Below are 13422 nucleotides of genomic sequence, written 5' to 3'. Positions count from 1 at the left end.
TTTACGACACAAATACGAGAAAAATCAATAATAATATTTAATTTAAAAAAGGTACATTAATTAAAAAAAATTACATGATTAAAAAAAGGTAGATTACAAAAAATTACATAATTAAAAAAAAAAACTAACGTCGTGCAGTCCTCCGCGCCCACAACTCTTCAATTAAATTCTTTTGGAGTCGAATATGAGCATCCACTTGGCGCATGTCGGCATGTGCTTGGAGGCGGCCGACTTCATCGTGAGGTACCCCACTTCGTACGTTGGGGGCGGCCACGCCGTGGCTTGGACCGGCTTCATTATCGTCGTTGACCCAACTAGTCAGCTGTACACCTTCATCTTCGACAATCATGTTGTGCATGATAATACAGGCGTACATTATATCAGCAATGCAGTCGACATGCCACAAACGCGTTGGACCCCTAATTGCCGCCCATCGAGACTGGAGCACACCAAATGCGCGTTCCACGTCCTTGCGCGCCGACTCCTGCTGTTCCGCAAAGTAGGTCTTCCTCTCATCTGATGCACATCTGATCGTCTTCACAAAGACGGGCCACCAAGGGTATATCCCATCCGCCAAGTAGTAGCCCACATCATGTCAGTTGTCGTTGGCGACAAAATTGATGGTCGGACCGACGCCCTGGCACTGCTCGTTGAAAAGGGACGACGAGTTGAGGACGTTGAGGTCGTTGTTCGACCCGGCTACCCCAAAATACGCATGCCAAATCCACAACCGGTAATCAGCTACGGCCTCGAGGATCATCGTAGGATTCTTTCCCTTATAGCCGGTCGTGTAGAACCCCTTCCAGGCAGCGGGACAGTTCTTCTACTCCCAATGCATACAATCTATGTTGTCTAACATACTCGGGAACCCATGCTTCTCCCCGTGCATCTGTATCAGGTCCTGGCAGTCTTCGGGGGTAGGGCTTCGAAGGTACTGATCACGGAATATTTCAACCACGCCCTGACAGAAATACTTCATACATTCAAGGGCAGTCGTCTCACCGATGTGGAGGTACTCGTCCCACATGTCTGCCGCGCCTCCGTAGGCCAACTGCCTGATTGCCGCAGTGCACTTTTGAATAGGTGTGTGGCCGGGTCTACCAGCCGCATCGTGCCTGAAGCGGAAACACAGATATCGATGCTCTAAAGCGTCAACAATACGCAATAACATGGCCCTGCTCATCCTAAAACGCCGCCTGAAAAAGATTGGCGTTAAACCGCCGCTCATGTGCGAAGTAGTCTCCATATAGCCGCTGATGTGCAGCTACGTGATCCCGTTCAATCACTGCTCGACAGTGGACAACGGGTCGAGGTCGAGGTACCGCAGGCTGCAAGGCCCTTTGTATCAGCCGATTTATCTCACTAGACGTATAGGCCTCCAACTCTTCATTCATTTGTCGTTCGTACTCCTCAGCATCCCCACCACCACTACCACCACTACTACCACTCGCGTTACTCATTTTATGTTGTTGATCTTGTACATAAATTAAGATAGAGAGAAAACTCGTTAAAACAATGATGTTGAGCTTCCGACTTCATCCTCGTCGTAAAAGCTAGTCGTCGTCGGTCCATCGTCGACTATAATCATGTTGTGCAAGATAATACACGTGTACATGATGTCGGTGATATTTTCACGTACCACAACCGAGACGGGGCCTTCACAATGTTGAATCGGGCTTGAAGGACCCTGAAAGCTCTTTCAACGTCTTTACAAGCGGACTCTTGACGTTGCGTAAAAAAAACCCGTCTCGGGTCTTGCGGGTTGCTGAGCGTCTTCACGAAAGTCGACCACCTTGGGTAGATACTATCGGCGAGATAGTAACCCATGTGGTATGTATTTCCGTTGACGGTGTAGTCGATCGCCGGTGCTACACCATTCAACACATCATTGAAGAATGGTGAAGAATAGAGCACGTTCAAGTCGTTGTTGGATCCGACAACACCGAAATATGCATGTCAAATCCATAGGCGGTAGTCGGCGACCGCTTCAAGGATAAGTGTTGGGTCGCCGCCTTTGTGGCCGCTTAAGTGTTGCCCCCTCCAAGCAGTCGGGCAATTCTTCCACCTCCAATGCATGCAGTCAATGCTGCCAAGCATACCGGGAAAACCATGGACTGTTTCGTGAAGAGGAAGCAACCGTTGGCAATCATCGGTGGTGGGTGCCCGAAGGAATTCATCTCCGAAAGCTGAACGAATGCCTTCGCAAAAAATTTTAAGGCAAAAGATTTCAGTGGACTCACCGACATGCAAATACTCGTCGAAGAGGTCAGCCGTTTGCCCAGTAGCAAGTTGTCGGGTGGCACACGTACACTTCTGCAACGCCGTGAGACTTTGCCGACCGGCTGCGTCTGTATTTGTTTGAAAGTATTCAACACGGGCGGACAATGTGTTGACAATACGCATAAACAAGCGTTTTGACATGCGAAAACAGCGCCGAAAGTAATCTTCCGGAAACCGCGGTTGGTCGGAAAAATAGTCGGCAATGAGCCTTTCGTTGGCTCCCTCCCGGTCATGATGGATGTATCGGCGAGTTGATCTAGTTGGTTGAGGAGGAGGGGTGGGGGTATTCGCTGCGACATAGGCTTCATAGGCGGCACGATGTTGTTTATAGTATTCTTATTCTTCGCGCTCCTCTTCCGCAATAAGATGGGTGAAATCCATTTGAGGGTTTGAGTGAGAGAGGAAGATGTAGATATAAGTTGTATGAAAAAATATGAATGAGAGATGATTTTATGTGAAAAATGGATGATGAATGTGTGTATTTATAGACGATTTTGGGGATAATAATAAAAAAAAATCCAGAAAAACGGTAAAAAAACAGCCAGATTTTTGGGATTCTGAAAATATATATTTTTAATTTTTGGTATTATTTTTGATTTTTTTTAAAAAAATTAATTTCAACGGAAATGGCGTTGGCCAATTAGAACGAGCCACGTCAGCTGTTCGCTGGCACGGACGTGCTCGATGCATCGAGCAAAGCCGAGACAGCGGTGCCGTGCCGCTGGCACGGACGGACGGACAACGTCATGCTCACCGTTGCGGATGCTCTTAGCTCACCAAATTGGTGGGCTTGTTAATGATGTCCATCATAGGATCGAAGATGTCCAAGTAAACAAATTTGAGTTTTGACAAAGAAAGAGTTAGTGTAAATTTATATAAACATGAATGTGAGAAGGATTGTTGTATGAAAATGGATATTATTACACCTTTATCTTGCTGAATAATATTATAGTAACAACTACATAGAGATTGATGTTGTTTACTGCTAAAATCTGTACAAATGTAGATGAAAATCAAGTAATATTTGAGTTGAGCTCATACATGAAAAGCCTCAAAAACATGTCAGAAAACAAGAAAGGAGAAGATGAGTTGCAAAGGGGTTGTGCAATGGGTGGTTTATCCTCGACGAGTAATGGTTTGTCTTGCTCACTTTTGGTTTTGGTAGCGGACGATAAGTTATGGTTGGGAAGCAGAGCCGCCTTGTTGCGCGACTCCCTCAGATTAAGTGACGTGTAGACAGACATCCCGGAAAGGGCCATCACAGCACCAACAATGCTCACAAATCCTGGATCAGAACCGAACAGCATATACCCTCCCAGGAGGATAACGCACGTCTTAAACTGCCCGAGCACCACGTGTGATGTTGCTGAAGTTGCCCTGCACACAAACCAGAAGCTCAACAATGCCAAAATCAAACAAGAGTCAAAATAGGAGAGTTAGTACCCGAGTGCCAGAGCTCCCGACCATTGCAAAAGGAACCCGAGCAAAGCTGATATCATTATCGCGGTTATGTTTGTGGCGTCCCACTTGAAAGACAACACTCCTGGAGGGTCTAACCATGGCATGAGTGTTACCAAGAAGAAGACTGTCACTGGGGTTGTCTTCCACATCAACCTACTGTATCAAACAACATATTTTCGATAAAACTGTGGTTGATCGTTGCAAAATGTGGTAACTTACGCTAGAGCTGTCCAATTCCCCTGCTGCTGCAAACTAGACCACAATATCTTGTTAATGGCGCTTGGAACTATCCATGAGATTGCTATACAAGCACCGAACACGTTGAACTCTAAGTCTGTAACAGTTGCAACAGCCACACCGAATGAAACAACAACGAGGGCAGCGACCTAAATATGGGTCGTTTCAACTGTAAATGTCTCTCCGTCTCCAAAATCAGATAGTATAATAACATGAAACTGCGATTGATGGTTACCTAGCTAAACGATATCATCTTTTGGAAAAGAATGAATTCTGCTGCAACAATGGTTGGAGTGACGGCAATTTTCGCCATCTGGTAGAAACCAACACTGCACAATGAATGAGGAGGGCCTAATGGAAACAGAGAAAAACAGAACAAATATAGTGGTTGGATAAGGACCTGTTATGCTTCAAGATCGTGTTCGTAAGCCCAGAGGTGAAAGCCATGACAGTGCCTAGAGAAAACAATGACGAGAAGGGTGTGGATTTAGACGGTGGAGAGGTTGGGAGCAACGAGAGTGCCTTGAAAATAGCTAGTAGAACCCAAGCAGTCGCGTAGTGGATCAAGTTCTGAGCCTCCAAAATAAATAAACCGCTGCCTAATCCTAACATATCCGATGCAGCTAAATAAGATGTGCAGAGGCATGAACAGACGAAAATAGTGCTGAAAAAAAGCTACATTGTGCCTGAATGACTTATTATCCCATTGCAGTTTATATATAACTGAGAATTCTACAACATAGTAAAGGAGTGAAATGCACACCATTTTGTTTCCAAGGATTATGCCAACAGAAACCATTAAATTGAATGTCATTGCAACAACTGGACCACAAAAGCGCTGTTGTTGGCGCTTTGCTCCTTCTGTAGTCCGGAGCTCATGATAAAGAGAGCTTCTGAGTTCTTCCAATGCACGTCCTGGTTAACGGCACCAGGAGACGTAAAATAAGATGATATAGGTATAACAAGTAACCCAACTATCTAAAATTCTTAATACTAGGAAATCTAAATCTGATAAAATGCCAAATTCAGTATAATCCCTTATGTAAATAGCATAAATGCTGAACCAGAAATTTGAACATGAGATTCCATTTAGGTAGTTATCTAAAAAGATGACTTCAATCATTAGAACTAATGCAATCACAATTTATATTTCCCTAATCAAAACATACAATAAATCAAGTTTATACATATCTAGGTTTCAGATGTTTATTAGCATACACAAAGCTAAGTGATTCAACATATTTAAAAGTTTTCATACAAATCATGAATGGAACAATCAAGAAAAAGAAGAGACCTGCTTCGCCGGCATCACTCTCTCTTCTCTTAATAAATCTTCTGGAATGTTTTCCCAAGAGAGAATTGAGAAAGCCCATAAATGCATTTGTGAAATAGAATTGAGAAACCAAAACCAAAAAAATTATAGAATTGTAGTGCAATTATAAAGGAAAATGTTAGTTGAAATTTAACGAAAGGTTAACAGATATTAAATAAAAGTTCTTGAAATGGAGTTTTCCAACTGCTGGTACAGAAATTGATTGAAAACAAAAGCTGATCACCTTGTTTTGATGAAAATATACATTAAATTAATTGTTTGTGGGGACTACATGAATAAATCTTGTAGTGGATTGAGAGTTTCAGAAACTTGGGATTGTTTCTTAGCAAATAATTTATGATATTAATTAATGTATACGAGAAATGGTTGAAATGCAGTTATGAGTAAAGTGGATTTTGTTGATCTCAAGAATCTGTCAAATATAACATGTACAACTAAAGGCCATTTTTAATAATATAGTCATTTTGTTATAGCAAATATAACAGATACTAATAATATTACTAGTAGTAATAATTAGTGTAGCACTGTGAGAAGGATATAAATCATAAATAAATAAGAATAGAGAAACAATAATTTAGATGCATTAAATCACTTTAAGACAAAAAGTAAAGAAATAGCAAGAAAGTATGAAATTAGAGACAAAATATCTTAAATGAAAACAAACTTTTATCTATATACCTCTGATGATATTTATTTTTACAAGATACTATTTTGCAGTTTATCCTTTTAATAAATAGAAATTTTGTTATAGCTATATATACAATAACTAGTGTCACACATTTTTATCTTCAATATACTCCACTTTTTTTTTTAAAAAAAAATAGACCAATACACACATAATTTAAGACGTGGTAGATATGTTGGACTGATTCAGGAGTGAAATACTAGCTAGTATTTATTTATATTTCAATTCATATAATTATCTTTTCTTTCTAATGTTAATCTTTGCACACGATTATAGGCGCATAGTATATAGAGTGAGACATCATAAGAAATTGAAAGAGGAACGAAAAAAGAAAAATATTTTTTTTCTCAAAATTCAAAATCACAATGAAGTTATTATGTGAATAGCTTAATATTGTTTGAAGTATTTTCTAAATAAAAGATATAATCAATGGACAAAAATTCCAGTTGAGACAAAATTGAAGAAATGGCAAAAATGTCATGAAATAGACAAAATTGAAGAACGGCCAAAATGTAATGAAATAGCATAAAAATTATTTCAATGATATTATATCAATATCCAAAAAGTAGTAGTACTAATAAAATTCATTAAGAATGGGTGAAAGTAATAATATTCAGTTCACTCTTCTTACAAGCAATAACTACAACAAGTACATTGTTTCACATTTTAGTTTACTCTTACAAGCAATGGCTACAAGTACATTGTTTCACATTTTGGATGTTCTATATAGGTGAGTATTTTTCTTCAATCAAAAGGTGCATATAATTTCTTAGTTTAAACTTGATACTTTAAAATAGTACTCTCTCCGTTCCATAATAGTAGATGCATTTCATTTCGGCGCAGAGATTAAGAAAAATTGTGTTAAGTGAATTAAGTAAATGATGAATAAAGTAGAAAATGAAGAAGGTAGAGAGACGATGAGAGAATAAAGTAAGAGAGAGTAAAGTAAGTGGGAAGAAATGTGTTGAGTTTACTAAAAAGGGAAATGACTTCACTACTATGGAACATACCAAAATGACAAAATGACTTCATTACTCTGAAATTGAGGGAGTAGTACATGATTTTAACAAGTTATTTTCATTGTTAAAAGTAATTCCATACATCAAGAGGTCAAAACACACAAAATATAACAGTACCATTGATTGAATGTGAAACCGGCTAATTTCAATTTGAGTGTGCAAAAAAAAAAGGACGATTTGAACTCTCAATGTTTGAACGATTAAATATGAGGTGGCAATATGAGTAGATATGCAATGAAAGAGCCAAAATCTCATGTTTATGAGCATGAATGTCCAAATCTTCTCCAACACAAAACATTAACAATGGTTGTTATAAGACAATTAAAAATGATTTTTTTTATGGAGGATTGGAAGTAAAAACGATGAAGAATCAGATGTTTCTGATTCAATAAACTGTATTTACAGAAAAAAGTAGAAACCAAGATATCCAGAAGAAACAACATTCATTACCCCAAGTAAATAGTAATGGCATTAATCAATAAATACTCATATAAATATAAATAATAATAAAAAAAAGCATCAGTGCACCGGGCAACCTTCAACGGCGACACCAGGCGCGGTGGGGCACGAGGCCAAGGGACAATGGTCGTCAATATCCAATCCCCACCAATTAATAGAGATATCACACGACTGCAGGGCGAAGTACATCACAATAGCCATAAACGCAATCCCAGCATTGATCGCCGCAGACATCACATACGCATACCTCGCCCACCACCGCTTGTTCACCCGATACACGTACACATTGAAATACACCCCCACTGCTCCCCACATCACGTAGTTCACCGACCTCGCTGGCGGCATGCTCGCCGTCGCCCCCAGGATAAGCGGCACGTTGATCATCCTCAGCCACTTCTTCTCCGGGTACCTCCGGCTCAGGAAGTAGGCCGGCAGCGGCGCCACCGCCCCCACCAGGAACCACCAGTTCAGCAGCCCGTACACGCCCTTGCTCGTGAACATCCTCAGCGGGCCGATGACTCCCCAGATGATGGACGAGTTGTAGAACACGTTGTCGCCCGGGCAGGTCCAGGGGCTGCCCTCGGGCAGGGCGGCCGCGTCGCAGATGTGGTTGATTGTTGATAGGAGCCACCATGCGGTTCCGAAGTAGACGGACGAGGCCACCACTGTGCCCACCAGCTGAGCCACGAACATGGATTTGGGCGGGATCTTCATGTAGTGGCCTAATTTGAAATCCGAAAGGAAAGTTATGGCTTGCGCCATGCTTATGTAGCCGTACGTCTTGAAAGCTACGTTCGCAAGTGGCTTTCCCGGGTATATGAAGCCTATAAGCATCTCTGTGATCACATTCAACCCGATTTGCTGCAATACGCAAATATATGATATAAAATATATTAAAAGAATATATATTATATATGATATAATATATTAAATTATTAGAATAAATATATAATATTATATTTAAATATAATTCGGTTTTTCGGTTTTTTTAGAACCGAACCGAACCTAAAAACCGAATTTTTTTATTTTTAAAACCTAATCGAACCGAAAAACCAAAAAAACCGAACCGAATTTCAAAATTTTGGTTTGGTTCGGTTCGGATATTCGATTTTTAGTTTTTTTGCTCACCCCTACTCACTCCTGTTACTAGTAAGAATAAGGTTATCCATTATAAAACACATTTATAGAGGAGTCAGTATCACCAATTTATCAATGTAAGACAAGAAGGGGTTTTAATAGAGTGAGATTTGGTTATACATACCATGTTGGTTGTGGCTTGGATTATGCCGACCGGTAGAGTGAAGAAGAAGGCCATCGCGCACGCCAGTATAAGCCCCCACCATGGAAGCTGAAGCTGCTTTCCGAAACCTTCACAAGCAAAAAGAGACAACCCGAACACTAGAGCAAGGATGGAGTGGAACCACCAGTCCGGCACAGATTCATAGTTCTTCTTCATTAATCTTGTGTGCACGTCTAACTTGAATTTGCTCTTTGTTTTCGTCCATAGTGTCCAAATTGTTCTGGACCCACACAACAATTTCATTATATAGTTAAGATAGACAAGACAAAATATGATAAGAATAGTTATCTACTCTACCAAACAGAACCTCAATGTTCACTTTTTATGATTGACATACTTTCCATGATAGAGCGCGACGTGCACGATGGTGGCGGAGAGCATAGCGAATCCGATGCCGTAAGTGAAGGCGAAGAAGGCGCTGAGATGAAGCTTGCTGTAGGCCTCGTAGCCAGCGACGTCGAAGGAGAAGGTGGCCTCGTTGAGGACGCGAGAGATGTTGTATTTCATGCCAGTGTCATCAAAAGTGCCGGAGGAGAAGAAGGGGAACTTCCTGGCCTGGTAGATGTTGTTGAAGTATGTGATGGGCGTTACGACATACATGACGAGGATGAAGCCGACGACGACGTTGATGATGGCGAAGCCGGGGGTGGCGATGGGGTCGCCTATGAAGCTGACGGTGGCCCAGTCGAAGGCGAAGGACCCGATTCCCATGCCGTGGAGGCCGGAGCCAAGCTGCTGCATCAAGATGGAGTCCTTCCCGATGTAGCAGAGGAGGGAGATGGAGGATATTGTGGGGAAGAAGTAAGCTGGGACCACGTAGTATGCGAAGCTTGTTGTGAATACTATCACGAAGAATTGCAGCCGTGTTAGCCCTCCCTTCTCTCTTGTATCTTCTTCGTGCAATGTTCTACAGTACAAGAATGACAGTTCAAAATCCGTGCAGTCGAGACTACTTTTGGTGGACGGAGGGATTACAAATTTAAAAGTAAATGCGACAACGAGAGCTCTACCATTAACATGGTAATGTTGAAAAGAAAAATTGAACGAATACTTGTATTTTATTGAAATTAAGCTGATAGGTACATGCTTCCTCCATTTTCCCATTAGATATTTCAATTTTACTTTTACTATTTTTACCAAGTGGAACTCACATTTCATTCGCTTATTTTTACTCATATATTATTAAAACAATCAAGATTTAATAGCCAGTAAATCATAAAATTTGGTCAAATTCTGATCCATTACATGAACTTTGAAATTGAAATATTAAATCATGAAGTTTCAATTTTACTTTTACTATTTTTACCGATGGAACTTGCATTTCATGAACTTATTTTACTCACATTTTATTAAAAAAATCAAGAGTTAATAGCCATTTCAATCACGAAGTTTGGTCAAATTCTGGTCTGTCCCATGAACTTTGAAATTGGAATATTAAATCATGAAATTTCAATTTTTCTCAACTGTCTCATCCATGCACAAAATGTCGTCTTTTAGCGATATTCAAAATGACGTGGTTCATTTAAATAAGTTTTTTTTCATATTTCTTTATTTTCTTATTTCTCTTATCTTATTGAAATATTGTCAGTTTTAACATCACAAAATGATGTAAAAATTTGTACATGTATGAGACAATTGAAAAAATTGAAACTTCATGATTTAATATTCCAATCTTAAAGTTCATGAGATAGACTATAACTTGACCAAACTTCGCTATTAAACCTTTAGTCAATATATAAAAGTAATACACACAATCCAGTAACTCTTTACATCCATTTTTTTAAGAAAATGAAACAATTTCTTAAAATTCGTTTTGCCTATTTGACACTATGACTATATAATTTGGATGTGCAATGAGTTACCTGAAGAGGGAGACAGAAGTCATGTTTCCAGGCCACCACATATATGGAGAGTCCACCAGCATTCTCCTAAATATCCCAGCCCATCCATACCCAAGCATCTAATCAAATATGTATACATATGCACAAAACCAATAAATAAGAAACCAAAATACTAAAAGGCCTTCACAATAGTCTTATAAAATTATTGTATCATTAATTTGAAACCTGAGTAGACTGAACCAACAACCAGGCTGCAATCGGATTGAGAGGGCGGTGGTAGAGAGCCTTCACAATAGTCACAATGCTGACGGCGTAAACCCCTCCGGCGCCGCAGTTGGCGAAGATAGTGATCAGCACATGCTCTTTTATAGTAAAGGGCCCCGGATTGAGCGAAAACGACCACCCCGTAAACGGAACCCTAAACGACGTCGTCGGCAAGACCCTAGCCATGAACTTCCCGACTGGAAGCGTCACTATTTGTGCCGCCACAGAGCTTACCACTAAGGCGTTTTGCCGGTATCCGAAAAATTGGTTGCTAAATGAAAGCATCACGCACGTTATTATGCCCAAAAACCAAGTCCGGAACGTCAGCGCCGCCACCGTCGGATCATCCGTCTCCGGCACCGTCAGCCGCACCTGCTCGATCGGACACTCCTCCTCCTCTTGCGAATCTAAATTCCCACACCATCTCAATTATTAAATTCTAATTTTTGAAAAAAATTATTTTATTAGAAAAAATCTTTTTAAGTTCGCTATAAATTGTACACAATCACTTAACTTGTGAATTATGATACCTTGGATTTGATGATTGTGGTGAGGAGGGGACTGGTCTCCGGCGTGATTGCGGTTGCCGTTGGACATGATTACTGTGCAGAGATTCCGGCAACTCCTGAAAGTGTAGGCTGTAGAGATTCACCGGAATGGATATATAACTTTAAATTCTCGCACTTACTCTACGCGTAGTTGACTTCTATTTTAGAGGAGATTAGGATCATTACTTTTATTTATTACAACACCCTAAAGTAAGATTTAGGCCTGATTTTCCTATGTATGTATCCCCACTGGAGTGCAATCGTTGCATTTACATTTAATTTTTTATTAATTTCTTGGGTACATTCTTTGATGAGTATCTTTATGACTCTCTAATATTATGGGCATCTAAAACGTAGATGCATGTCTGTAATAATATAGTGTCTTTGAAATTAAATGTTGGATTAATTTGTTGTGCAAAACTAGATAATTGATCAAGTTGTTACTCCTAGTGAATTAGTAGGGTACTTTGATTCTTGTCATCATATTCCCACGCTAAACTCACTTTGTGATGCATGGAATTAGATCTATATGTTATTAAAGTAAATGAGGTGTCTTCACACCTCCTTAGTGTATAAAACACCACACAAAAATCACAGCCCTTGGATCCTTGAATTGGATGGCTGTGATAAGCTACATTATTAGACTAAGATGCTATATTATTAGCCAAACTATATTATTAGACTAATAATCTACATTATTATACTAAAATAATACATTATTAGTTAAGTTACATTATTATACTAATAATCTACATTATTAGATGACACGTGACATTAATCTAACATTTAGATCACAATATCCAACTAATTAACAAGTATTTTGTTTTTGAACAATATTTACCACATGAATATGAATACATCACTGTACATCACTGAACTAAATAAAGTATATATATACTTCCCATTACAATTGTCAAATCGTGTCAAAAAGTTCAGTTGCCTGATTGAGAAATTTGTCATCGTAACAATTTTGAAAATTAAGTTATTTTTGGCCTTTTTTTTTATGTTAAAATTATTTTTTGATAAAATATTAGTACTCCGTATTATTTAAATGGAGTAGCTAAATTTTAAATACATCAGTTTTTGATGCATGGGAGTTTTAATTATATGACTGGTTCATTTCTCTATCTTTGTTATCCGTTTTTATTTAGAGAATTGATAAATTTATGTAAATTAAATTTGATTTTTACTTGATTTGAAAAGAAACCTTGTCGATGAACTCAATGATTATATATATTAAATTTAAAATTCAAGTCATACTTGATTACCATATATCACAATAATAGTATTAATTTTTGTTCTATAAATGCATTTTTCCTGTATGAGTATGTCGAAATAATACTTTTATAAAGTAAAATTTAAATGACAACTACTACCTCAGTTCCCAAATATTGGCACACTTTGACCCGACACGTGTTTTAAGAAATGTAATGGAAAGTGAGTTGAAAAAGTTGGTGGATTGTTGGTCATACTTTTATATATTAGTTTTATAATAAAATGTGAGTATGAATGAGTTAGTGGAATATGAGGTCCACTACCAAAAATAGTAAAAGTGAAATGAGACAAACTTTGGGGGACGAACGAAAATGGAAAAATGGGACAAACTTTCAGGGACGGAGGTAGTAATTGTTATTCGAAATAAAGAATGACTCACATCATGAATAAGATTTGTTGAAGGAACGTTGACAATGGACTGACCAGGTCAATGACACACAAGCAGAGGCGGACGTCAAAAATAACACTAGTAGGGACTATCTTTTTTTTGAAGTGTACTTTTGGGTGATTTAAATTATTATTAGAGGCTTTTGTATAAAAATTTCTATGTCCTCAAAAAATAGATAAGTTTTACCATTTTGGTCCCGCCCCAAAATTTGACTAAATCTAATATGGAAAATGTTTAATCAATTGCACACCACTAATAATATGGACTATACAATCTACTAACACTACTTTCACTACCTTTTTCTACTTTCATATGTTTTTTCATCTGTCTTA

General features: G+C 38.9%; 2 protein-coding genes across 2 annotated transcripts; both read right to left on the bottom strand.

The window, feature by feature from the left end:
* Positions 1-3177: 3177 nt before the first annotated feature.
* On the bottom strand, positions 3178-4127 carry LOC121785441 (nucleotide-sugar uncharacterized transporter 2-like). The gene is made up of 3 exons (XM_042183866.1): positions 3961-4127; positions 3724-3897; positions 3178-3657 (listed from the first exon to the last, which is right to left on the bottom strand). The coding sequence occupies exons 2-3, from the start codon at positions 3888-3890 to the stop codon at positions 3294-3296; spliced, it is 531 nt and encodes a 176-aa protein (XP_042039800.1). The 5' UTR covers positions 3891-3897; positions 3961-4127; the 3' UTR covers positions 3178-3293.
* Positions 4128-7441: 3314 nt separating this feature from the next.
* LOC121783538 (oligopeptide transporter 1-like) lies at positions 7442-11517 on the bottom strand. Its single transcript, XM_042181637.1, has 6 exons — positions 11410-11517; positions 10841-11286; positions 10637-10734; positions 9112-9681; positions 8736-8994; positions 7442-8335 (listed from the first exon to the last, which is right to left on the bottom strand). Exons 1-6 carry the CDS (start codon positions 11474-11476, stop codon positions 7535-7537), a joined length of 2241 nt encoding a protein of 746 aa, XP_042037571.1. The 5' UTR covers positions 11477-11517; the 3' UTR covers positions 7442-7534.
* Between the last annotated feature and the right edge of the window lie 1905 nt (positions 11518-13422).

The sequence above is a fragment of the Salvia splendens genome, chromosome 21, assembly GCF_004379255.2.
Source record: "Salvia splendens isolate huo1 chromosome 21, SspV2, whole genome shotgun sequence".
Classification (NCBI taxonomy): Eukaryota; Viridiplantae; Streptophyta; class Magnoliopsida; order Lamiales; family Lamiaceae; genus Salvia; species Salvia splendens.
Note: the sequence above shows the minus strand (reverse complement) of the source record. Positions and strands in the feature narration are given on the sequence as shown.